The sequence below is a fragment of the Tachysurus fulvidraco genome, chromosome 15, assembly GCF_022655615.1.
Source record: "Tachysurus fulvidraco isolate hzauxx_2018 chromosome 15, HZAU_PFXX_2.0, whole genome shotgun sequence".
Lineage (NCBI taxonomy): Eukaryota > Metazoa > Chordata > Actinopteri > Siluriformes > Bagridae > Tachysurus > Tachysurus fulvidraco.
Window position 1 is genome coordinate 3,537,898 of NC_062532.1, and position 25,502 is coordinate 3,563,399.

The window sequence follows — 25,502 nt, forward strand, 5'->3', positions numbered from 1 at the left end:
GCTGCTCAAAGCTCTGCACTTTTCTTTTATTCAGTAAATTCTGCCCTGTTCTATTTTACATGAAATGTTCTTTTGCCTAAGGTTCCTGTGTTATTAATGTAGTTAATGTTTAAAAAAGGGGCAGCTCAAAAGTCTTTTGTTTATTTTTTTCTTAAAGAATAAAAGCATTCACTGTAGGACAAGGATCACTGTAACATCCAGAAAAACATTCTTCTTTCTTAAGAAACTGTGATTTGTTTGAAACTGAATTTAATTATAGAAATATTTCAGGTCACATATTACAGCTGACTCAACCTGTCAGGAGCTCATGCCAACAATTTGTCTGTTTTAAATCTTTGTGAATAATTGAATCATTTAAAACATCTTCTCTTTTTCCTAAATTCTTTTTGAAGAAACCAGAAGATGTCTTTTGTGAACATCAACTGCTAGATAGCAGCACGTTTCTTATGCAAAGTTATAATGAACATAGTGAGAGCTTTCAGTAAACAAAAAGTCCAATAAAAAGACATTCAAGCTTCATAAAACCTCAAGAGCCACAGCAAGGCAAAGTTCTAAATAAAAATAAATGTTAATAATTTTATTTATATGACACTTTAAAAGAATAAATTCTGTTTAACAATTTTAATATGAATCAAAATATAACCTATGACAAGGAACAATTATTTAGTGGACTTCAGAAAAGTAATATGGCCTGATCAATCTTACTCATAACTCAAATATAATGTGATGATGTGATGTCAGGGTTTCTTTAGTAGATTTAAAAGTTATACATTTAACATCTAATTGTAGTTCCAAAATTTCACACTACAATCTCATCCAATCAACTGAGAGAAAGTTAGCTGATATCATCTTCTCACTCTTCTGAGAAACTCAGAAGGTGAAACATTGAAGTAAGACACAGTTTCTGCCTCTAACAGACTTCTGTACTGGATGTTTTTGTACAGCGTCTTTGTTGATCTGTCTCACTGTGAGTTACGAGCGCAGTAATACACAGCTGTGTCCTCAGTCTGAAAGTTTTGCCCGTGTAAAGTCACAGTGTTGGTGGAGGCATCAGCTGAGAAACGGATCTTGTTCTTTAGTGAATCGCTGCTGCCAGTATCACTGGAGCTGCAGTACCAGCCGATCAATTCCAGTTTTTGTCCTGATTGTCGTATCCAGTTAGTACATTGACTAGTGGCTGAGTATCCAGTGATCTTACAGGGGACTGAAAATGATTCTCCAGGCTTAACCAGTATGACTGCAGGCTGAACCAGTTCAATACATTTAATACCTGTGAACAACAATCATGCCATTATTCAGGTGCATTCTATCAACAGGAAAATGTACACAATGATCTGCATCTTTCCAAAATTCTCCACACACTTACCAGATGTAGCTGTTAACAGCAAGAGTAGAAGTGTAGAGAACATGGTTTGATCTGAACCTGAACCCAGATCCTCACTCCTCCTGAGAACACCTCTAATCATTTATGAAGGGGTTTGATTTGCATGACAGTGTTTAGGCTTTCGGAAGACATGAGGCATTTCCTACAAATGTTAAAACAACACGATCACAAAATATTAGTTTCTAATGATGTAGTTGATGAAACAGTGTGGATGATGCAGTCTGGTTTAATGAGATGATGATATAATGGAGCTGTAATATCTTAGCTTCATAAGTTAGTGTTTATGACTTTAATGTAAATCCCAGGAGAACATGTTCTCATATTTATGACACACTATCAGTCCTTTGATCCTCTACATGTTGCTTAGATGCTGTGTGAATAAAGAAAGAGCGACCATCACAGGCCTTAAAGCTTAAAGAACAGCATAATGTTCAAACATTTCTAATGTGGGTGCAGTTTAAATATACAGGATACAGATAAAGACCAAAGGTTGAGTAAACTTTTCAGTAAAAAAGTATTTGTATTACTGTAATAATGTTTAGAACCTTTTATTTTTTTTGAGATTTCTATCACTGCAGCTTGAGTTTATGTTTGAACCAATAAGAATTTTAAGGCAAGTGTTAATGAGTAAGTTTATACACTATCAGGTGTTTTGGGTGAATCTATAACAAGAAAACTTACAGAATTTTTATTCATTTAGAACAGGAAACTTTATTTCTATTCATTTATCATTCTGTATAATTTAGAACCTTACATTATAACAGCATTATAAAATACATCTTGTCATGTTACTGAGAAACCTCACAACCACAGGAGGATGTAGTTACATAAATTATAGTGTTTTTATTTGTCCAACCTGTGTTTAACAACCCAAATAACTAATCACACATTATGGAAAGAGTGAAAAAGAAGAGAAAATGTAGATATTTGTCTGATAATGACTGATACTGAATGAGTCACTTTATTTGTTGAGCTCTGCTGCCTCCTTCAGTTGTTTCAGTTATTGAAGCTCAGACTATGAGAACAGACTGTGTGTTAAACACAACACACTGCTGGAAACATGCTGTATTATTCCTAAATCCACTCATTAAACACTGATTCCAACTGCTGGTTAAAAATCCTGTAAAATGAAGGGATTAATAATGGTTCAGAATGAAGACTCTTTCAATAATGTTTTCTTTTTTATATTTAAAAATGACTTTGTGTGACTGTGTTTTAAAATGCTGCAAACGATTCTGACTTCATTCCAGTGGAAGAAAGTGAAAGTGTGACTGAGATGATTTATTAGTTACACTGAGAGGATGTCTGTAACATGTCTCATAAGGTTTTTGTAAGAGGAATCCACTATTCTGTCTCACTGTGGTTCACGAGCGCAGTAATACACAGCTGTGTCTTCAGTCTGCATGTTCTGTCCTCCAATTGTTATTGTGTTAGTAGAAGTGTCTCTGGAGATGCTGAACTTATTTTTCAGTTTCTCACTGTAAGCTGTACTACCACCACCGCCGATGTACCCAATCCACTCCAGAGCTTTTCCTGCAGGTTGTCGAATCCAATGTGTAGTGTAGCTCGTAACTGAATATGAAACCTTGCACTGGATGGAGAGACTCTGGCCTGGCTGGACTGTCATGGAAGCAGGCTGAGTCAGTTCCTCACCATGCACATCTGTGGAGGAAACACATGGTGATATCTCACACAATATATGCTGCACCTTTATTCTTCATCTAGTAAATTAATGAATTTGATAAAGCACTCACAAGAAGCAGCTGCCAGCAGGAGCAGTAGAGATGTAGAGAACATGGTGTGTGTTGTTTGGACTGGAGTCTTCTCTGTTCTCCAAAGTTTAACAGACACCATCACATCATATAAATAGAGTGAGATCCAGCTCTGACACTTGGATTTGTTTATCTGCTGATGATGGGAGGAGAATGTATCTGAAATGTATTTAATGGAGGATGTGTGGGTTTATGAACTCAACTTGTTCCCTTTGGAGTTGTGAATTAATAATCTTTCAACAGTGTAAATGTCCAGACAATGTTCAGAACAGTCCAATAAAAGTTAGCAGTAGTAACATGTAAGTCAGAGACACTGTAAACATTTTGTTTCTTTCACCTCAATGAATCTGTAAATGTGGGGTTTGTCATGTGTCTATAGTAAGTCTGTGTTTATGTACTGATGTCTAAGGGGAAGTATCACTGTGGTTCACGGGCGCAGTAATAAACTGCAGTGTCTTCTGTCCTCATGCTGTTCATCTGCAGATACACCTGCTTCTTACTGTTGTCTCTGGAGATGGTGAAGCGGCCTTAACAGTGCTGGAGTAAAACTTCCTATCACTATCACCCTCAATAATTGCAACAATTCCAGTCCTTTTCCAGGCGCCTGTCTGATCCAAGCCATCCAGTAGCTACTAATGTCTAATCCAGATGCTGTGCAGATCCATTTCCATTTAGGTGAATAAAACACTTCCTAATGATGACCGAGTGACTGAATACATTACCCTGATTATTGTCTCGTGATACTGAATGATTATATGATTACTTACAGTATATATATCCTTACACCTCTAATTCCAGTAGTTTTGTTCTCTACTAATAAGAGTACAGACATTTGTTCTCTTCTGGACTCCTGAACACATAAAACCTGCAGACGCAGACGGGGAAAATGAGCTGCAGTTTATTTACAGAGTCATTTAAAGAACCAGAATATGTACGTATATAACACGAACATAACAGTACGTATATAACAGAATATAACACGTCTGAATCTGAACTTCGGGTGAGCAAGAGGATATTTTTTGTATTATAACAGGGTGAATTTGCATAAACACACTTCAGCTGTTAGATTTCACAGTTTTATGAATCCTTCATGAAAACAAGCAGCTGCTGCCCCCTACAGGTGATTTTTAATTCCAGGAGTTTGTAGTAGTGATGCTGCAGTAAACATCTACATTTCAGTTTGTTCTCTCGTCAGATTCTGTGCTGCTGAACAGACTCTGTGTTTCTAAATTCAGGAAATGAACCATCGACCTGTAGTGTTCCTGCAGCTGGCATCACAATCAGGAGGAATAAAAGCATGAATAGTACTGTATATAGTCCCCAACTAGTCATCACAATCATTGTCCTAGAGCTGATTTACCTCCAGTCAAATACGTAAAGACATCATAATGTACATGTGATACATAACATGTGGATTATTATTATTATTAATAATATTAATAGCTGCTAGAAGAGATTGGAATAAAGAGGAAGATCTGAGTGTGAATAGATGATGTTGTTTATAATAAAGGTCTCTGGGGTGCAGCTTCCTGCTGAGGGAATATTTACAGCTCACGATGACGTGCTTGTGTAAGTTTTTGTACAGCTCTGGAGTCTGTTGGTTGTGTCAGTGTGACTCTCGTTACACAGTAATAACGTGCCGTGTTCTTCAGCTTTCATGACTTTTCACTTCTAGGTACAGCAAGGTTTTATGGTTTGTCTTTACTGATGGAAGGAATTGGCCCTGTAGAGGAACTGAGTGAATATTTGTTGCCAGTGCCAGCATCAATGCGCCCGATCCCCACTCCAGTCCTTGTCCTGGTTTCTGACGGATTTCACCTGTAATTGTTCAGGTGAATGACACTGCATTCCTCTAGATGTAAAGACCTAATCATCTCATAACATCTCTAATCTGTTATTGTAAATCTATAAAATTTGGAACCTTAAGAGATATGTTCTCATGTGAATTTATGTGAAGTAAACACACTCTTTCATATCAACATATTCAGAAAGGAATATAACACCATGGGGTGTGTTGTTATAGGGACAATATCAAGAGGCAGGGTGGTGTGATGACAGGAATTGTAGAGGTGGTGGATGCAGGTGCTGATAATTTATTGTCAGATGTAACAAAACACATGAAATTGTGTAATTCTGCACCCTTTGGTTCTACTGTGACATGAAATTACTGCTTCAAAAATTAATGGCACTGATTACTGTGATCACTTTTCCTCTTATCTAGCAGCAGTCTGTGAACGGTTCCCATTTATTTATTAATTAAAGTAGAATATAGTGAACTCTTTTTAGATTTATACTTACAGTTAATGTTGTAGAACTTTTGTGAAATGTATGTATTCCATAATCATGAATTCGGGGTCCGTGGGCTACAGAGCCAAACCAGGCACCGGCAGAGCAGGAGGCCAGGGTGGCGCCAGCAGAGCGGGACGCCAGGGCAGAGCCAGCAGAGCGGGAGGCCAGGGCGAAGCCGGAAGAGCGGGAGGCCAGGGCGAAGCCGGAAGAGCGGGAGGCCAGGGCGAAGCCGGAAGAGCGGGAGGTCAGGGCGGAGCCGGAAGAGCGGGAGGTCAGGGCGGAGCCGGAAGAGCGGGAGGTCAGGGCGGAGCCGGAAGAGCGGGAGGTCAGGGCGGAGCCGGAAGAGTAGGTGACCAGGGTGGTGCTGGAGGCGGCGCCAGAGACAAGAGTAGAACCGGAGACCAGGGTGGTGCTGCAGGTCGAGCCAGGGACCAAAGCGGAGTTGGCGGCCAGGGTGGTGCTGGAGGCAGAGCCCGAGACCAAAGCAGTGTCGGAGGGCAGGGCTGCCAGTGCGCTCAGTCAGCTGGCCGGGATTGCAACCCATGGTGGCGCTGGGGGTGCTCTGAGCCTGTAAACAGGGACAGGAGGTAGAATGGCTGGCAAATCCAGTGAAACAAAACACAGGACAGATAACACAGGAGAATTGGTTGGTTCAGGCCAGGCAGAGAGTTCAGGGAGCTGGGTGTAACCATGTCGACTGCGTTCTCCGACTCGGTCATTTCGGTCCGACCCAGCTGGTTCTGCTGGTTCCGTCGACCCGGTCGGTCTGGCTGGTTCCGTCGACCCAGGTGGTGCTTCCGACCCGGTCGGTCCGGCTGGATCCGCCGACCCAGGTAGTGCCGTCAATCCTGTTGGTCCGGCAGGTTCCTCCGACCCGGTCGGTCCGGCTGGTCCCGCCGACCCAGGTGGTGCCGCCGACCCTGTCGGTCTGGGGTGGTTTCCCGCCGACCCGGTCGGTCCGGGTGGTTCCGCCGACCCAGCTGGTTTCGTCGACCCAGTCAACTCACCGACCTCATCGAGTATCCGCCAGTTTGGAGACCAGCCGGTTCGCACGGGCCTCAGCCGAGCTTGCAGGTATGGTAGCCATGTGAACCTGCTCGGTCACAGGTGTGCACGGGACTGGGCTGGACTGAGGCACTGTGGGGCATTCGGGCATCTGTGGCTTGTTTGGCTCTGTAGCCCACGGACCCCGATGCTTGCTGCCCCCCCAAAAAAATATTTAAGGCCGGCTTCCGTCTCTCCACTGCCCACGGGTTACTGAGGACCCGCCCAGGAGCAACGCCAAGTTGACGAAATCCCACAACGATCCTATCTCTCGTCTAGTCGGCATTAAGTAGCGCAGGATGTTCTCTAGTCTATACCTGAAGATGTCCTTGAGAGTCTTCTCTCCAAAGCTGACCTGGTTACACAGGTCCACGAATACCTCAGCATATTCCTCGACTGGGGAATCCTCCTGAAATAGGCAAAACAAGATTTCTGCTGGATCCATTTGTGGTTAGTCTTTCTGTCATGAAGAGACAAAGGCGAGTGAGGATCCAAATTCAGTTTGAACTTTTACTAAACAAAAACAAGAAACAAGCAACAGATAAGCATTCAAAAACACTGAGCAGAACAGGCTACAGGAACAGAGACGTAAACAGACAACATACTACATGAAATAATGACTAACACCAGGGAAGTGGACAAACAGAGTAGATATAGTGAACAATAACCAATCACAAGGCAGAGACAATCAAAGACTAGGACAAAACACCTGGGGAGGAGATTGGGTGCAATTAATATCCATGGTAACAAATAAGTGGGTGGGGCCAACAATTAACAGCAGGGAATGACAGCAGACAGAAGCAAAGGAAAACACAGACAGACGCATTACATTGGGATTAAGATAATAGAACATAAGAATAGTTTTACCTTTCTATAGTCATGGCATAATGCTCTCACACTTTCTCACACATTTTCACACAAATTCTAATTTGTTGATGGGATTATTATTACTCAAAGATACAACAGTATATAAAGTTCAGGATTGTGATATTATTATAATAGTCTTTATGATGTGCAGCAATATTAGAGATATAATATTATGAATTTAAATCAACGCCTGAAACTTTATGTGATCATTTGTGGGATTATTGTTTTTTATTAATGTCTTGTTATTTTGACACTGAATGAGGAGTTTTTGTACAGGGATGTTGTTTATTCCTCTCACTGTGGTCGCCGAGCGCAGTAATACACAGCTGTGTCTTCAGTCTGCATGTTCTGTCCTGTTAATTTCATTGTGCTGCTGGACGTGTCTCTGGAAACCTGAAACCGGCTTTTCAGTTTCTCACTATGGTAAGTGCCCCCACTACCACATATCTCTCCGATCCATTCCAGAGTTTTTCCTGCAGGTTGTCGTATCCAGTCTGTACAGTAGCTGCTATCAGTTAATGAATATCCAGACACTTTACAGGTCAGAGTCAGTGACTGACCAGGAGTTAATACTGTGGATCCGGTCTGGATCAGCTCAACACTGTGAACACCTGTTAAAGAAAAGTTATTTTAATGATGTAAAAGCAAAAAGCTTTAAGGAACCAAAACTGTATTACATGTCAAATGTAAAAACACTTACAGTGTACGGCTGCCAGCAGCAGCAGCAGTAGGGATGTAGAGATCATGGTGTGTGTTGGAGCAGAAGAAGTAAAGATCTTGGTCTTTGTTGCTTAAATCTATAACAGAGGAGGACATTTGCATAGAGACACTCCTTATCTTAGGGTCAAAATGGGATGGATTATATATATATAAATATAAATGAAAGAACTTTCCCATCTTTTAAACATGTCTGTATTTTTTAGAGATATCTATCAATGCAGCTTGAGTTTATGTAGAACCAATAAGAATTTTAAGCATTGTGTTAATTAGTTTATATACTATCAGGTGAATTAATAGTAAGAAAACTAAATTATAGTGTTTTTCTTTGTCCAACCTGTGTTTAACAACACAAATAACCAATCACACATTATGGAAAGAGTGAAAAAGAAGAGAAAATGTAGATATTTGTCTAATAATGACTGATACTGAATGAGTCTCATACAGAATGCAGTTTGTGGATTCACTTTTTTTCACTTTATTTGTTGAGCTCTGCTGCCTCCTTCAGTTGTTTCAGTTATTGAACCTCAGACTATGAGAACAGACTGTGTGTTAAACACAACACACTGCTGGAAACATGCTGTATTATTCCTGAATCCACTCACTAAACACTGATTCCAACTGCTGGTTCAAATGTTTTCTTTTTTATTTACTTAAAAATGACTTTGTGTGACTGTATTGATTATATGATTAGTTACAGTATATATATCCTTACACCTCTAATTCCAGTAGTTTTGTTCTCTATTAATAAGAGCACAGACATTTTTTCTCTTCTGGACTCCTGAACACATAAAACCTGCAGACGCAGACGGGGAAAATGAGCTGCAGTTTATTTACAGAGTCATTTAAAGAACCGGACTATGAACATGTCTGAATCTGAACTTCGGGTGAGCAAGAGGATGTTTTTGTATTATAACAGAGTGAATTTGCATAAACACACTTCAGCTGTTAGATTTCATAGTTTCATGAATCCTTCTTGAAAACAAGCAGCTGCTGCCCCCTACAGGTGATTTTTAATTCCAGGAGTTTGTAGTAGTGATGCTGCAGTAAACATCTACATTTCAGTTTGATCTCTCATCAGATTCTGTGCTGCTGAACAGACTCTGTGTTTCTAAATTCAGGAAATGAACCATCGACCTGTAGTGTTCCTGCAGCTGGCATCACAATCAGGAGGAATAAAAGCATGAATAGTACAGTATATAGTCCCAACTACTCATCACAATCATTGTCCTAGAGCTGATTTACCTCCAGTCAAATACGTAAAGACGTCATAATGTTAATGTGATACATAACATGTGGATTATTATTATTATTATTAATATTGATATCTGCTAGAAGAGATTGTTATAAAGAGGAAGACCTGAGTGCTGAGTGTGAATAGATGATGTTGTTTATAATAAAGGTCTCTGGGGTGCAGCTTCCTGTTGAGGGAAAATTTACAGCTTATGAGGACGTGCTTGTGTAAGTTTTTGTACAGCTCTGGAGCCTGTTGTGTCAGTGTGACTCTCGTGCACAGTAATAAACTGCCGTGTCTTCAGCTTTCAGACTCTTCACTTCTAGGTACAGCAAGTTTTTATTGGTGTCTTTATTGATGGAGAACTGGCCCTGTAGAGACTGAGCGAATGCAGTGCCAGTGCCAGTGTCAATGCGCCCGATCCACTCCAGTCCTTGTCCTGGTTTCTCACGGATCCAGTGCATGTTGTAGCTGCCCATTGAGAAACCGGAGACAGTACAAGACAGAGTGACCGACTGTCCAGGTCTCTTCACCACAGAATCAGAGGAGGTCAGGGACTGTCCATAAGAATCTGGAAGAGAAGAATAGAACTCAGTAATGTTCTCTTATACTGATTATAATGCTAATAATCTTCACATAAAAACATAAACATACATGAAATGAGTAGCAATAAAATACACTGTCCTAAAATAATCCTTCCCTGAGTTCTGCTTCACCCAGATTTAAAGTGTATGGGAGTGTTATCTCTCACAGAGCTCACTGGACACTAGAGCAGCCAAGAACATGCTGTTTATACACCACTCTATTTGAATAGGGAGCGTCCATGACCACTATGGAGGTGTTCAACCCACAACCACATGCTGCTCACTGGATAGATGAGTGGATGATAAGGTACTATGTAAATCTCTACAACAGAATGTTTCTCTATCAGAAAGGGAACCAAATCGAATCATTTTTAGAAGACACCTCACTCATCTAAGGAACACATTAGGAAACCTAAATGTAGGAATGGTTACGTGGTGATGGTTTATTTCACACAGACGGCTTTCTCCTGCTCCTGTATTGAGAAGGAGTAAAGCTCAGTGACAGAAAGTAAGGAATAAAACACTTGGGGAGGTTTTGTTACAGAAAAACAATCAACAATGAATCAAAGCAGAGTTTCTGTTATCATCTCAACATGAAGTATTTTATTCAGCACCATTTACAGTTCTTTTCTTTCATTATTTATTCATAGTTATGCTTAAACTTGTATTAGGGCCAGAAAAACAAGTTATTTCCTGTTATCGTGTTCATTATTATAGCTAGAAACAGTCCTTCCCTCAACACTTATCTTGAAACTGAGGAAAAAGTACAAACTTTTCTGTCCTGAAGACTTTCTCATGCTGTAAATAAAGTCACAGCTTTAACCCTGATCTCGCTCTGACACTGGAGACTCCTTCCAACAACACGAAATAAACATTCTCTTTACAGAAATCTTCATCATATCAAACACTGCAGATAGTTTATCTTCTAATTAAATGTTCTCAAATAATTTATAATTAAACATATTCCTAATTGTTTGAGAAGTTTTTAAATGCTGTATTAAGTGTTTGGAATGTAGGGATTAGTTACTCAGTAAAATGTAGTTATTATTTAAAGAAGTGAATTGTGATGAGGTTTTTGTGCAGCACTGCAGCTTGTTGTGTCACTGTGTGTTACACGAGCGCAGTAATACACAGCTGTGTCTTCAGTCTGCATGTTCTGTCCTCTCAGTGTCACCGTGCTGCTGGAGGCATCTTTAGAAACACTGAACTTGCTTTTTAGAGACTCTTTATGATACATGCTTCCACCCCCCCAAATGTGGTTTATCCATTCCAGAGTTTTCCCTGTAGGTTGTCGAATCCAATCTGTTGCGTAGCTGTTATCAGTAACTGAGTAACCGGATACTTTACAGCTGAGGATTAAAGAATCTCCAGGCTTTAACATCACTGAGGTGTCCTGAGTGAGCTCTACTGCACATTCCACATCTGAAAAAAAGACATGTCACAATTCCAGTCAAAAATCTATGTACAGTAGGTTATAACTGCAGGAATTTACTAGCAGCTCTGAGATCATTAGTGAAGTGAAACTCACAGGATGAAGCTGCCAGCAGCAGCAGAACTGGAAGGAACATCGTATAACTAAAAGCAGTGCTAAACTCTCCAGAGCCCACAGTGACCGTGGCTGATATTTCTCTATATGTAGCTGTAAGGGGAACATTTTACATATTCATTTGCATATTGTTATGCTGGAATTCTGTTTAGTCCATCACTGTCGATCAACTGTAACATCCAGAAAAACATTGTTGTTTTTTTCAGAAACTGTCATTTTTTATGTGAAACATGGATTCCTCTAGATCAGGGGTCTCCAAACTTTTCAGCTCGAGGTCCGCTTTAACTATCAAACAGCAGTTCGGGGCCTGACTACACACTTGAGGTCCAAATAAAAAAGAATCAACACATGGATGTTGTTTTTAACTATTTATTTAATATTATTTTATTCAGTTATTATTTAATAACACATTGATACACTACACATGAACACCTGTATTAGTGGGAATGGTGAATTTGTTTCCTGGGTGCCAGAATAGCAGACATTTCTGGCTTTAGATTTGATGTCCCTAACATTAGCAGTGACCTGAGATTATCATCGGACAAGTTTGTTCTCAAATTGTTCTTCATGTATTTCATTCTTGAAAATGTTTGTTCACACAGGTATGTTGTTCCAAAGATTGAAAGGTACCTTGATGCAAAAGTTGTGACACTAGGAAAGTCTTCCTTGGGCAAAAATTGGTAAAAACCCACCAGTCCTTCTTTGTTCCTAAGGAAGTCATTTGCTTGCAACTCAATGACATCCAGCTGCAGTTCATCTGGGAAACTGGCCACATCTGCTTCAAATGGGTTTTGAAACAGTCTCACTTCTTCTGCCTTTGAATCCAAGTCAGAAAACCACTGCTGAAACTGCAGCTGGAGGTCTTTGATGATCTCGCATGCAAATGACGTTGGTAACTCAGCTGTTGCTTCAGCCATGAAGACCTTGCATTGCTGAAAGTGTGTCAAGTAGTTGGCCTGTACTTGTTCCAAAAACAAGACAAGTTTGTATCTGAAGGCCTTTAGGTGGGTGTATAGATCAGAAACTAGATTTTCCTCTCTTTGTAGTTTTAAGGTTCAGAAAATTTAAATGACTAGTTCAGTCAGGACCACTTTGTCAATGAAGGTTTATTGTAAGCATACCGTTAGTGTTGGCATGATGGTTCTGTTCTGGGAGAAATTTTCCCATACGCCTGTCCGTGCACATGCATGGATGGGGCGGGGAGGCAATGTTGGGGAATGAATAGACCCCCAAAACAGACCATATGCCAGAGGGACCCTCCAGTATAACTGATTTGTGGCGGCGTAGGACCGCAAAACGCGACCGGGTGCGTCTCCGGCCGATCAAGGCGGCATGCGAGTGCGTGCTAAGTCAGAGCTAGGCATGGGTCGTGGGAAGAGGGAGAACTAGGTGCCCCTGCTGCACGATAGACAACAGGAGTTGATGTCCACTAGCTAGTGGAGATGTGGAGGATGCATCGACCTGGGCTGGCTTTGCAGCGTAATCACAACAAGCTTGTTGCTAAAAAATGTAGGCCCCTGCCGCACAATATGAGAACGCATGTTGTATATCCACTAAGCCATAGTGGAGATTGCAGGGGAAGCATCACCCAGGGCAAGCGCGGTGTGCGGCGGCGAGCATGTTGTGGAGAGCGTTTGCCAAGGTGGATCGTGAGAGGGATGACGCATCCCTGCGCAGCGGGGATGACGACATGTGTATAACCGCCGCTATAGTGGGGACAGCAGGGGCGGCATGCCCTTTAGAGAACTTTGGAGCTGAGAGCTGATAGCATAGCGGAGGCGTGAAACGAGAGCAAGTTCAATAGCAGGAGAGGGACGGGAGACACATTAAGATGACAGACGTGATCAGAGCAGGTCCATTGCTTTTTGAGCATTTAACATGTCCTTAGTTCCTGGACGGACGTAATGTTCGTATGCCGCAGAGGACCATCATCCCAGACTTTTTAAGGTGGGAATCGTGGTGACCGAGGCTGCAGTTGTCGTGGCTCCAATGTGGAAGGAGTGGGGGGTGTAGAGCTCCAGTAAGAGGCCACAGGATTGGCAGGCCATGCGTAGACGGCCTGGACGACCAGGATCTCGACATGGCTTTGCTCTCCTCGGTTATAAACAGCGGTTCATCGGGGCGAACACCCAGATACCGGGACATGGAAAAAAGGGGCATAAATCTGTATTAGTGCGAGCGATTGTGACGGGAATACCTTTAAGATCTTTGTCGGATTTTGAGTGCTTTAAAAAAATGTAAAAATAATGTTCATCAAGAGTAATATCAGACACCGTGAGGTCATAGGAGGCATTGAATTTATTGTTGCGTGTCGTGAATTCACCCACCCTGGGGAAACCATAGAAAGCAGACAGAAACACCACTTCCAGGAGAAGATCCTAATAAGAACTGACCCCTCTCTCAGTTTAGCAACCAGTCTTTTGACGAGAGGGAGGGTGAGAGGAATTTGTTTGTCTGTCATTTTGGTGTCCCTTTCCTGATACCGCCAAAGAGGAGGCGGATAGATGGATGCCGCAGCAGACTGCAGATAGACGGCTCCAAGCATCTTAGGTGGCATTGGTAGACGGGTCCAAGCATCTTAGGTGGCATTGGATAACTGCGACTTGGCTTTTAATGGAGGAGGGTTGCATTTTTTGAGCTTGAAGACAATGTATGATGTACATCTTGTCCAACCAAGCCTTTCTGTATGTCACTCATGTTCTTTCCTCAATCAACAGTCAGGCAACTGAGGTTAGTCCAGTCCAAGTTATAATCAGCAAATGTTTTTTTTCTACTCATTGAATATATTATTTTCAAATTGTTTTGACTTTTCTGGGCAAAGTTCCTCAGCCACCACCAACAAACATTCCTTCACTACTTCACCATCTGTAAACGGTTTGCCACTATTAGCCAGGACATAGGCAACTTTATAACTGGCCTTAGTTAAGGATTCATTTTCATTTGAGTATTTACTGAACAATTTCCTCTGATATGTGAGTTGATTTTGTAATTTAGAAAAATTTTTGGCACGGACTTTACCCTCCAACTGTGCATATATCTCCTGATGTTTGCTTTGATGATGACTGCACAGGTTGTTTTCTTTCATCACAGCCACGTTTCGTTGCAAATCAAACACAATGCTTTCTCACCGGATTTGATGAAGTATTTCAGACTTCTTTGAATCTTTTCCTCTTTTCAGCCATCGCTGGGCAGTAAAATAAAGGGAATTTAACATGAATAAATAGTGAAACTAAAAGTATCTTGCACACAATATCACTCAAAAAACCTGATTACTGTATGCGAACTAATGTCGTCGCAATTATAGCTGCAAATGACCCGAAACATTTTTAAAACTTCTCATGATTTCTAAGTTAAGTTAAACTGACCTGAATATAGTGTGCAAATATATCCACTTATGGTAGAGAGATTGTTGCTTTTAATGTTTCCTCTTCAGAATATTCGAAAAATTCTCATCGCAGCAGTCAACCGCAACTGACAAACTGTGATTAAAATAACCATGTCTTGAACAAGCAGAAAACCATTTAAAAACTCCGCCACTAGATGGCGTTATATCATATTGACTGTGAGTGAAAGTAGAAAATGTAAGCAGCTAATAAGGTTTTGCAATGTAGTGAGCGGTTGGCAAACACAACGCACTACTGCGCACCTCTATTTTAATTCGGTAAAAACATAACCTCCACGTAAGCAGTGGCTGATCTTGGCAGGATACACGTAAATTTCCGTAATTTTTTTCCGTAGACAAAAAGGTCTCCACGGGCCGTAGTTTGGAGACCCCTGCTCTAGATGTAAAAACCTCCTCATCTCATGAACAACTCTAATCTGTGATTTTAAATCTATAATATTAGGTACAATAAGAGTAGTTCACATGTGAATTTCTCTGAAGTGAACACACTCTTCATATCAGCATTCAGTAAGGAGTAAAAAACACGTGTGTGTTGTTATAGGACAATAATCAAGGACCAGGTGGTGTGATGTCAGGAATTGTAGAGGCGGTGGATGCAGGTGCCGATAATTTATTGTGTAAAGTACAAACAAAACCCATTAAATTGTGTAATTCTGCAACCTTTTGCTCTACTGTGACATGAAATTACTGCTACAAACTTGAAGATAATTATTTTCTATAAATCAATTATCTTTGGCTAATATTTACATTTGTTTGATGGTCTAAAACATTGACGTGTGACAAACGTGCAAAAAAGAAATAAAAAATCAGGAAGGGGGCCAACAACATATTTTTACACCACAGTATATAACATATACATATTATAAATGAGAAAACCTCCTCATCTTTTAAACATGTCTGTATTTTTTAGAGATATCTATCACTGCAGCTTGAGTTTATGTTTGAACCAATAAGAAGATTAAGGCAGGTGTTAATGAGTAAATTTATACATTATCAGGTGTTTTCAGGTGAATAACAGAAATTATTATTCATTTACAGTAGAACAGGGAACTATTATTGTTTATTTAGACTCGGATACATCAATTATTGATTATTGATTGATTATTATCAGTGTTTCTTGTGTCACATTGAATGAGGAGTTTTTGTACAGGGATGCTGTTTATTCGTCTCACTGTGTGGATCACGAGCGCAGTAATACACAGCTGTGTCTTCAGTCTGCATGTTCTGTCCTGTTAATGTCACTGTGCTGCTGGACGAGTCTCTGGAAATCTGAAACCTGCTTTTCAGTTTCTCACTGTAGTAAGTGTTACCATCACCACACATACGTGCGATCCATTCCAGAGTTTTTCCTGCAGGTTGTCGTATCCAGTGTATACAGTAGCTGTTATCAGTTAATGAATATCCAGACACTTTACAGGTCAGAGTCAGTGACTGACCAGGAGTTAATACTGTGGATCCGGTCTGGATCAGCTCAACACTGTGAACACCTGTTAAAGAAAAGTTATTTTAATGATGTAAAAGCAAAAAGCTTTAAGGAACCAAACCTCTATTACATGTCAAATGTAAAAACACTTACAGTGTACGGCTGCCAGCAGCAGCAGCAGTAGGGATGTAGAGATCATGGTGTGTGTTGGAGCAGAAGAAGTAAAAGCTCTTGGTCTTTGTTGCTTAAATCTATAACAGAGAAGGACATTTGCATAGAGACACTCCTTAGGGTCAACATGGGATGGATTCTTATATATAAATATAAATGAAAAACTTCCTGCAGATGAGAAAACTTCCACATCTTTTTAAACATGTCTGTATTTTTTAGAGATATCTATCACTGCAGCTTGAGCTTATGTTTGAACCAATAAGAAGATTAAGGCAGGTGTTATTGAGTAATTTTATCAGGTGTTTTCAGGTGATTCATGAATTGAAAAATTACAGACATTTTAAATCATCTAGAACAGGAAACTTTATTTCTATTCATTTATATTTCTGTTTAATTTAGAAGCTTACTTTATAACAGCATTATAAAATACATCTTGTCATGTTACTGAGAAACCTCACAACCACAGGAGGATGTAGTTACATAAATTATAGTGTTTTTATTTGTCCAACCTGTGTTTAACAACCCAAATAACTAATCACACATTATGGAAAGAGTGAAAAAGACGAGAAAATGTAGATATTTGTCTGATAATGACTGATACTGAATGAATCTCATACAGAATGCAGTTTGTGGATTCACTTTTTTTCACTTTATTTGTTGAGCTCTGCTGCCTCCTTCAGTTGTTTCAGTTATTGAACCTCAGACTATAAGTCAGTGTTTTTGTGCTGTTGTCTAAGGGGAAGTATCAATGTGTGTCACGGGCGCAGTAATAAACTACAGTGTCTTCTGTCCTCATGTTGTTCATCTGCAGATAAACCTGCTGCTTACTGTTGTCTCTGGAGATGGTGAAGCGGCCCTTAACAGCGCTGGAGTAACGTATGTCACTGCCGTGGATAATTGCAACCCATTCCAGCCCTTTTCCAGGTGCCTGTCTGATCCAAGCCATGTAATAGCTACTAAAGGTAAATCCAGAGGCTGTGCAGGTCAGTTTATGAGACTGATCAGGTTTGATGATCACTGGATCAGACTTGATCAGTGTCTGACTGCAGGAATCTGAAATAGAAGAATATTCAAAGGTAGGAATTAACATTAAAAATGAATGAATGAAAAATATTTTAAGTATGTAACAAATAATACTAACATTGAATGAAGATTGTTAGAGTAAAGTAACACAAAACTCTGCCTAGTCCCATCTCAAAGAATTAAAATGATTCCTGCTGCTGTAAATGAACACAAACTGCTGCTATGTTGTTGGGCTGAATGTTTCAGCATAAATGGTTCAAACACAGGATTTGGTTTGCATGACACACCCACTAGAGATATAAAAACATCCACAGAGGAACAGACGAGAGGAGAAAAAGCTTCCTGTAAATCTCTGGGTGTGTTTCATGCTGTCAGCTTCATCACTGCTTTTTACTCATTAGCTCTCATGTCTTTTTTTGAAGCTGAATGTGCAGTAAAAGATGGTCTTGTTCACACAGACGGCTCTCACAAGGCATCAAACAACAGTAACTTGGTCCTGAATTGACAATAATTTCTAATTTCTGCTAAATGAAAGGGAGACATAGAACTTATCTAAAACAAGTTCCAACAGAAGCATAAGAGCTCAGTGAAACATAGAGTAAGGAATTAAAGACATAGAGGCATGATGTTCGAGGCAGGGTGATGGGATGCAGTAGCATGTGTGGACGTCTTTTGTTCCTCTAAGACCTCTCTCTGTGTTGTGTATTGAATCAACGTTATTGGAGAAATTACTGTATTGTGAGTATATACCAGTGTGTTTGGAATGTAGGGATTCATTACTCAGTACATTACATTAATTGTCCATTTAGGTGAATAAGGACTGGGATGGACTCTGGAGCCTGCACTCTGACCCAATAAAACACTTCCTAATGATGACCGAGTGATTGAATACATTACCCTGATTATTGTCTCGTGATACTGAATGATTATATGATTAGTTACAGTATATATATCTTTACACCTTTAATTCCAGTAGTTTTGTTCTCTATTAATAAGAACACAGACTTTTGTTCTCTTCTGGACTCCTGAACACATAAAACCTGCAGACGCAGACGGGGAAAATGAGCTGCAGTTTATTTACAGAGTCATTTAAAGAACCGGAATATGAACATGTCTGAATCTGAACTTCGGGTGAGCAAGAGGATGTTTTTGTATTATAACAGGGTGAATTTGCATAAACACACTTCAGCTGTTAGATTTCATAGTTTCATGAATCCTTCTTGAAAACAAGCAGCTGCTGTTCCCTACAGGTGATTTTTAATTCCAGGAGTTTGTAGTAGTGATGCTGCAGTAAACATCTACATTTCAGTTTGATCTCTCGTCAGATTCTGTGCTGCTGAACAGACTCTGTGTTTCTAAATTCAGGGAATGAACCATCGACCTGTAGTGTTCCTGCAGCTGGCATCACAATCAGGAGGAATAAATGCATAAATAGAACTGATTTACCTCCAGTCAAATACGTAAATACTCCATGGAGGTGTTCAACCCCCAATCACATGCTACTTACTGGATAGATGAGTGGATGATAAGGTACTATGTAAATCTCTACAACAGAATTTTTCTCTATCAGGGAAAGAGAACCAAATCAAATCATTTTAAGAAGACACCTCCCTACAAATTTCCTGTTATCGTGTTCATTATTACAGCTAGAAACAGTCCTTCCCTCAACATTTGTCCTGAAACTGTGGAAAATGTAGAAACTTTTCTGTCCTGAAGACTTTCTCATGCTGTAAATAAAGTCACAGCTTTAACCCTGATCTCGCTCTGACACTGGAGACTCCTTCCAACAACACGAAATAAACATTCTCTTTACAGAAATCTTCATCATATCAAACACTGCAGATATTTTATCTTCTAATTAAATGTTCACAAACAATTTGTAATTCAATATCTTCCTAATTGTTTGAGAAGCTTGATGTATGAGGTGTTTGGAATGTAGGGATTAGTTACTCAATAAAATGTAGTTATTTAATTAAAGAAGTGAATTGTGATGAGGTTTTTGTGCAGCACTGCAGCTTGTTGTGTCACTGTGTGGTCTTCGAGCGCAGTAATACACAGCTGTGTCTTCAGTCTGCATGTTCTGTCCTCTCAGTGTCACCGTGCTGCTGGAGGCATCTTTAGAAATACTGAACTTGCTTTTTAGAGACTCTTTATGATTCTTGCCCCCACCCCCCCAAATTTCGTTTATCCATTCCAGAGTTTTCCCTGCAGGTTGTCGAATCCAAGCTGTGGCGTAGCTGTTATCAGTAACTGAGTAACCGGATACTTTACAGCTGAGAATTAAAGAATCTCCAGGCTTTAACATCACTGAGGTGTCCTGAGTGAGCTCTACTGCACATTCCACATCTGAAAAATAGACATGTCACAATTCCAGTCAAAAATCTATGTACAGTAGGTTATAACTGAGGAATTTACTAGCAGCTCTGAGATCATTAGTGAAGTGAAACTCACAGGATGAAGCTGCCAGCAGCATCAGAACTGGAAGGAACATCGTATAACTAAAAGCAGTGCTAAACTCTCCAGAGCCCACAGTGACCGTGGCTGATATTTCTCTATATGTAGATGTAAGGGGAACATTTTACATATTCATTTGCATATTGTTATGCTGGTCTTCTATTTAGCCCATCACTGTGGATCAACTGTAACATCCATAATGACATTCTTTTTTTTTATATTTTTTTTTCAGAAACTGTAATTGTTGCAGAACCAATTGTCCACAACCCGGACGGTTCGGCAGGTTCCTTCGGCCCGGTCGGTTCTGTCGACCCGGACGGTTCTGCAGGTTCCTTCGACCCGGTCGGTTCCGTCGACCCGGTCGGTCCGGCAGGTTCCATCGACCCGGCAGGTTCCGTCGACCCGGTCGGTTCCGGCGACCCGGCTGGTTCCGGCAACCCGGCTGGTCCAGCTGGCGGCTTAGGGATGCCGGCCGCCCGAGCCGACCTCATCGGGGTATCCGCCAGTTTGGAGACCAGCCGGTTAGCACGGACCTCAGCCGAGCTCGCCGGTACGGTAGCCATGGGAACTGGCTCAATCACGGATGTGCACGGGACTGGTCTGGGCGGAGGCACTGTGGAGCATTCGGGCGTCCGTGGCTGATTCCACTCTGTGGCCCACGGATCCCGATGCTTGCTGCCCCCCCCCCAAAAAATACTTACGGCCGGCTTCCGTCTCTACAGTGCTCACGCTCAGCGTGGACCCGTCCAGGAGCAACGCCAAGTTGACGAACTCCGAGAATGTCTTTATTTCTCTGGTAGACGGCATCAAATACCGCAGGATCTCCCTTAGTCCGTGCTTAAAAATGTCTTTGAACGCCTTCTCATCGAAGTTGACCTCGCTGCACAGGTCCAAGAATACCTCCGTGTACTCCTCAACTGGGGCGTCCTCCTGACATAGGCAAAACAGGAGTTCTGCTGGATCCATTGGAGGTTGGTCGTTCTGTCACGAAGTGACACGGTGAGACAAAGGCGAGTGGGGATCCAAATGCAGTTTAAAGGTTTTTACTAAACAAAACACAAACAAACAGGCAGGCAACGCGGAACAAACAGGAAACGGGAACATGGACATGCACACACCAACAACGACCAACAACATTGAAGTGAACAGACAGAGTATATATGGTGAACGAGAACCAATCACAAAACAGAGACAGACCAGGACTAAGACAAAACACCTGGGGAAGAGAATGAATGTAATTAGTGTCCATGGTAACAGATAGGTGGGCGGGGTCAACAATTAACATCAGGGAGAGACGGCAGACAGAAACAAGGGGAAAACACAGACAGACACATTACAGGTAACGAGCGCAGTAATACACAGCTGTGTCTTCAGTCTGCATGTTCTGTCCTGTTAATGTCACTGTGCTGCTGGACGTGTCTCTAGTCTCCAGCTTCTTACTCTCAATCAGTATGATTTTCTCCTTCTGTCTATATTATTTAGAAAGCAGCACATCCTATTATTGTCATATATTGTACTTATTACACTTATTACAGACCTATATATGAAACGACCACAACTGCATGATTCAAAGACCATTTATAAAATATGTAGAATTTTGCAGTCTGGTTAACTGCGTAACAAATATTACGAAAATGATACACCATGAATGGTAAGTACATCACTTTCCTGTGTTCATCACATCACATGTTAGAGAGCAGCACTTTTCTTGTGCAAGTAATAGTGAACATAGTGAGAGCTTAAACATTCAAAGCCGGAAAAAAAGACATTCAGAAAACCTCAGGATTCACAGCAAATCAATGAAAATATCTAAATAATATCAATGTTATTAGTTTTCTTTGTATAACATATTTAAGAATAAATCCTGTTTTACAATGTCAATATAAATCGAAACAAAACTAATGGGACAAGGAACAATAACTTGAGTGAGCAGGACTGTAAATTTGGTCACAATCAATCTAAATCATAACTCAATTATAATATGATGTATAGATGTCAGTGTTAATTTACATGATTTAAAAAGTATACATTTAAAATATAATTATAGTTTAAAATTTAGCACTACAATCTCATTAAATCAACTGACCGAAAGCTAGCTGATGTCTTCTTCTCACACTTATGAGAAACTTAGAGGGTGAAACATGAATTCCTCTAGATGTAAAAACCTCCTCATCGCATAAACTTCTCAAATCTGTGATTTTAAATCTATAAAAGTTGGAACATTAAAAGATATTCTCAGGTAAGTGAACAGACTCTGTATATTGGCAAATTCAGTAAGGAGTAAAGCACAAGGGGTGTGTTGTTGTAGGACAATAATCAAGGACCAGGTAGATCACAAGGACCAGGTTACATCACAGTCAGGAATTGTAGAGGTGGTGGATGCAGGTACCGATAATCTTTGTGTAAAATACAAACAAAACCCATGAAATTGTGAACTTCTGCACCCTTTGGTTCTACTGTGACATGACGTTACTGCTATAATTGTGTAGATAATAAATTTCTAATAATCAATACCACTTTCTATAATTATGACACTTATTTATTTTATACTATTGTATATTGTTTATAATTGTATATTATTATATACAATTTATTTATTAATTAAAGAAGAATATGGTGAACTATTTTTACGTTTATAGTTAGTTATTATTGTGATATTTTTGTGAAATGTATGTATTCAATAATCACTGATTGAAGTAATTTTTTTTAAATGTTATTTATTTCCCTCTTTGTTCCTTTGTGGGAATTTGACAATAAGAGACAGTCTCACAGAAATACATAGAAATTGTGGAGCATATGATATATACGTATACGTATACTTATAGTATATGACTAATAGTTGAGGATATGAGAATATGTTGTACTTTAAAGACACTTACAATGTTACAGTATATTTCTTGAGCTGTAGCGCCACCTGCAGATCTTGTGAAAATGCCCTTTATATTGAATGCATTTTTCTCTTTGACCACGTCTGGGGGAGAATTTTGAACGGCTGATTAACATGTCTGTACCACTGTGGTTTCTAGCACAGTAATAAACAGCAGAATCCTGGGCACTCAAACCAGTCAGCTGCAGATACACCATGTTTTTGGAGTTGTCTCTGGTAATTTCCAAACATCCCTCAATGTCTTTGGCGTATATTGTTTTACTGGCATCATTCCAGATAGCCCCAATCCATTCCAGAGCTTTTCCAGCTTATTGTCTGATCCAGTTCATGCCATAGTCACCAAAGTTAAACCCAGATCTTTTACAGGAAAGACTCAAAGTTTCTCCAGGTTTTTTCACCACTGAACCAGTGGGAATAGACTCAAGACTCTGACACTGAGTACCTGATACAGAAAAAAGAAAACATGTGTATTTAAAAATAAATAATATTTTAATAATCCGGATTCTGCATGAGAACTCACTTATGAGGCTGATTAGTAGCAGGAATAAGGAGAGTGGGATCTTCATGGTGAGTGTTGATGAGACTCGATCTCTCCACTCAGCTCAGCTGCACATAAATACTGCATGGACACACAGCAGTCTGGATTTGCATCATGATGTCATGATAGAAAACATGCGGGAGTCATGATGATGTAACAGAGAGGAACAGCAACTAATCCTTCAACCTACATTATCATAAGGTCTTGTTAGTGATATGATTATTACAGTGTGTATCATGTGCAGTAACATTAAATATTTTGTATTATCTTTTAAAATCTATATTACAATTATTTAAAAAAATAACTAACTTTAATCTCTTTGTTCTCATTTGTGTATTATTTATTTGCTTGTTTTACATTTTGTTAGACTCCTATAGATCAGTGTTGTGTCTTGTGTCCTGTTATTGTGAACACTGAATGAGGAGTTTTTGTAAAGGGACGTTGTTTATTCGTCTCACTGTGGGGTAACGAGCGCAGTAATACACAGCTGTGTCTTCAGTCTGCATGTTCTGTCCTGTTAATGTCATTGTGCTGCTGGACGTGTCTCTGGTAACCTGAAACCTGCTTTTTAGTTTCTCAGTGTAGGCAGTGCTCCCACTACCACATATATATCCGATCCATTCCAGAGTTTTTCCTGCAGGTTGTCGTATCCAGTCTGTACAGTAGCTGCTATCAGTTACTGAATATCCAGACACTTTACAGGTCAGAGTCAGTGACTGACCAGGAGTTAATACTGTGGATCCGGTCTGGATCAGCTCAACACTGTGAACACCTGTTAAAGAAAAGTTATTTTAATGATGTAAAAGCAAAAAGCTTTAAGGAACCAAAACTGTATTACATGTCAAATGTAAAAACACTTACAGTGTACGGCTGCCAGCAGCAGCAGCAGTAGGGATGTAGAGATCATGGTGTGTGTTGGAGCAGAAGAAGTAAAAGCTGTTGGTCTTTGTTGCTTAAATCTATAACAGAGGAGGACATTTGCATAAAGACACTCCTTATCTTAGGGTCAAAATGGGATGGATTCTTATATATAAATATAAATATAAATGAGAAAACTTCCTCATTTTTTTTTAAACATGTCTGTATTTTTTAGAGATATCTATCACTGTATCTTGAGTTTATGTTTGAACCAATAAGAAGCTTAAGGCAGGTGTTAATGAGTAAGTTTATACGTTTTTTTCAGGTGAATTTATAATAAGAAAAATTACAGATTATTTTTATTTATCTACAAAAGGAAACTTTTTTTTCTATTAATTTATAATTTAATTTAATGTAGAACCTTACTTTATAACAGCATTATAAAACACATCTTGTCATGTTACTGAGAAACCTCACAACCACAGGAGGATGTAGTTACATAAATTATAGTGTTTTTATTTGTCCAACCTGTGTTTAACAACCCAAATAACTAATCACACATTATGGAAAGAGTGAAAAAGAAGAGAAAATGTAGATATTTGTCTGATAATGACTGATACTGAATGAGTCTCATACAGAATGCAGTTTGTGGATTCACTTTTTTTCACTTTATTTGTTGAGCTCTGCTGCCTCCTTCAGTTGTTTCAGTTATTGAACCTCAGACTATGAGAACAGACTGTGTGTTAAACACAACACACTGCTGGAAACATGCTGTATTATTCCTGAATCCACTCATTAAACACTGATTCCAACTGCGGGTTAAAAATACTGTAAAATGAAGGGATTAATAATGGTTCAGAATGAAGACTCTTTCAATAATGTTTTCTTTTTTATTTAAAAATGACTTTGTGTGACTGTGTTTTAAAATGCTGCAAACGATTCTGACTTCATTCCAGTGGAAGAAAGTGAAAGTGTGACTGAGATGATTTATTAGTTACACTGAGAGGATGTCTGTAACATGTCTCATAAGGTTTTTGTAAGAGGAATCCACTATTCTGTCTCACTGTGTGTAACGAGCGCAGTAATACACAGCTGTGTCTTCAGTCTGCATGTTCTGTCCTCCAATTGTTATTGTGTTAGTAGAAGTGTCTCTGGAGATGCTGAACTTATTTTTCAGTTTCTCACTGTAAGCTGTACTCCCAGCACTGCGGATGTATCCAATCCACTCCAGAGCTTTTCCTGCAGGTTGTCGAATCCAAGCTGTATAATAGCTCGTAACTGAATATGAAACCTTGCACTGGATGGAGA

At 39.9% G+C, this 25,502-nt stretch overlaps 4 gene segments (V, D, J or C); all 4 read right to left on the reverse strand.

Moving 5' to 3' along the window:
- Window positions 1–487: 487 nt before the first annotated feature.
- LOC113640837 lies at window positions 488–1,712 on the reverse strand. The segment is given in 2 exon segments: window positions 488–1,270; window positions 1,367–1,712. Coding segments are annotated over 2 exon segments (408 nt in total).
- Window positions 1,713–9,496: 7,784 nt separating this feature from the next.
- Window positions 9,497–10,132, reverse strand: LOC125138835. The segment is given in 3 exon segments: window positions 9,497–9,878; window positions 9,962–10,017; window positions 10,068–10,132. Coding segments are annotated over 3 exon segments (432 nt in total).
- An 870-nt stretch (window positions 10,133–11,002) lies between these two features.
- Window positions 11,003–11,473, reverse strand: LOC113648763 (the record flags this gene model as incomplete). The annotated part of the segment is given in 2 exon segments: window positions 11,003–11,313; window positions 11,420–11,473. Coding segments are annotated over 2 exon segments (351 nt in total), but the record flags the coding sequence as incomplete, so codon positions are not given.
- A 7,734-nt stretch (window positions 11,474–19,207) lies between these two features.
- On the reverse strand, window positions 19,208–20,225 carry LOC125138773. The segment is given in 2 exon segments: window positions 19,208–19,803; window positions 19,909–20,225. Coding segments are annotated over 2 exon segments (414 nt in total).
- Between the last annotated feature and the right edge of the window lie 5,277 nt (window positions 20,226–25,502).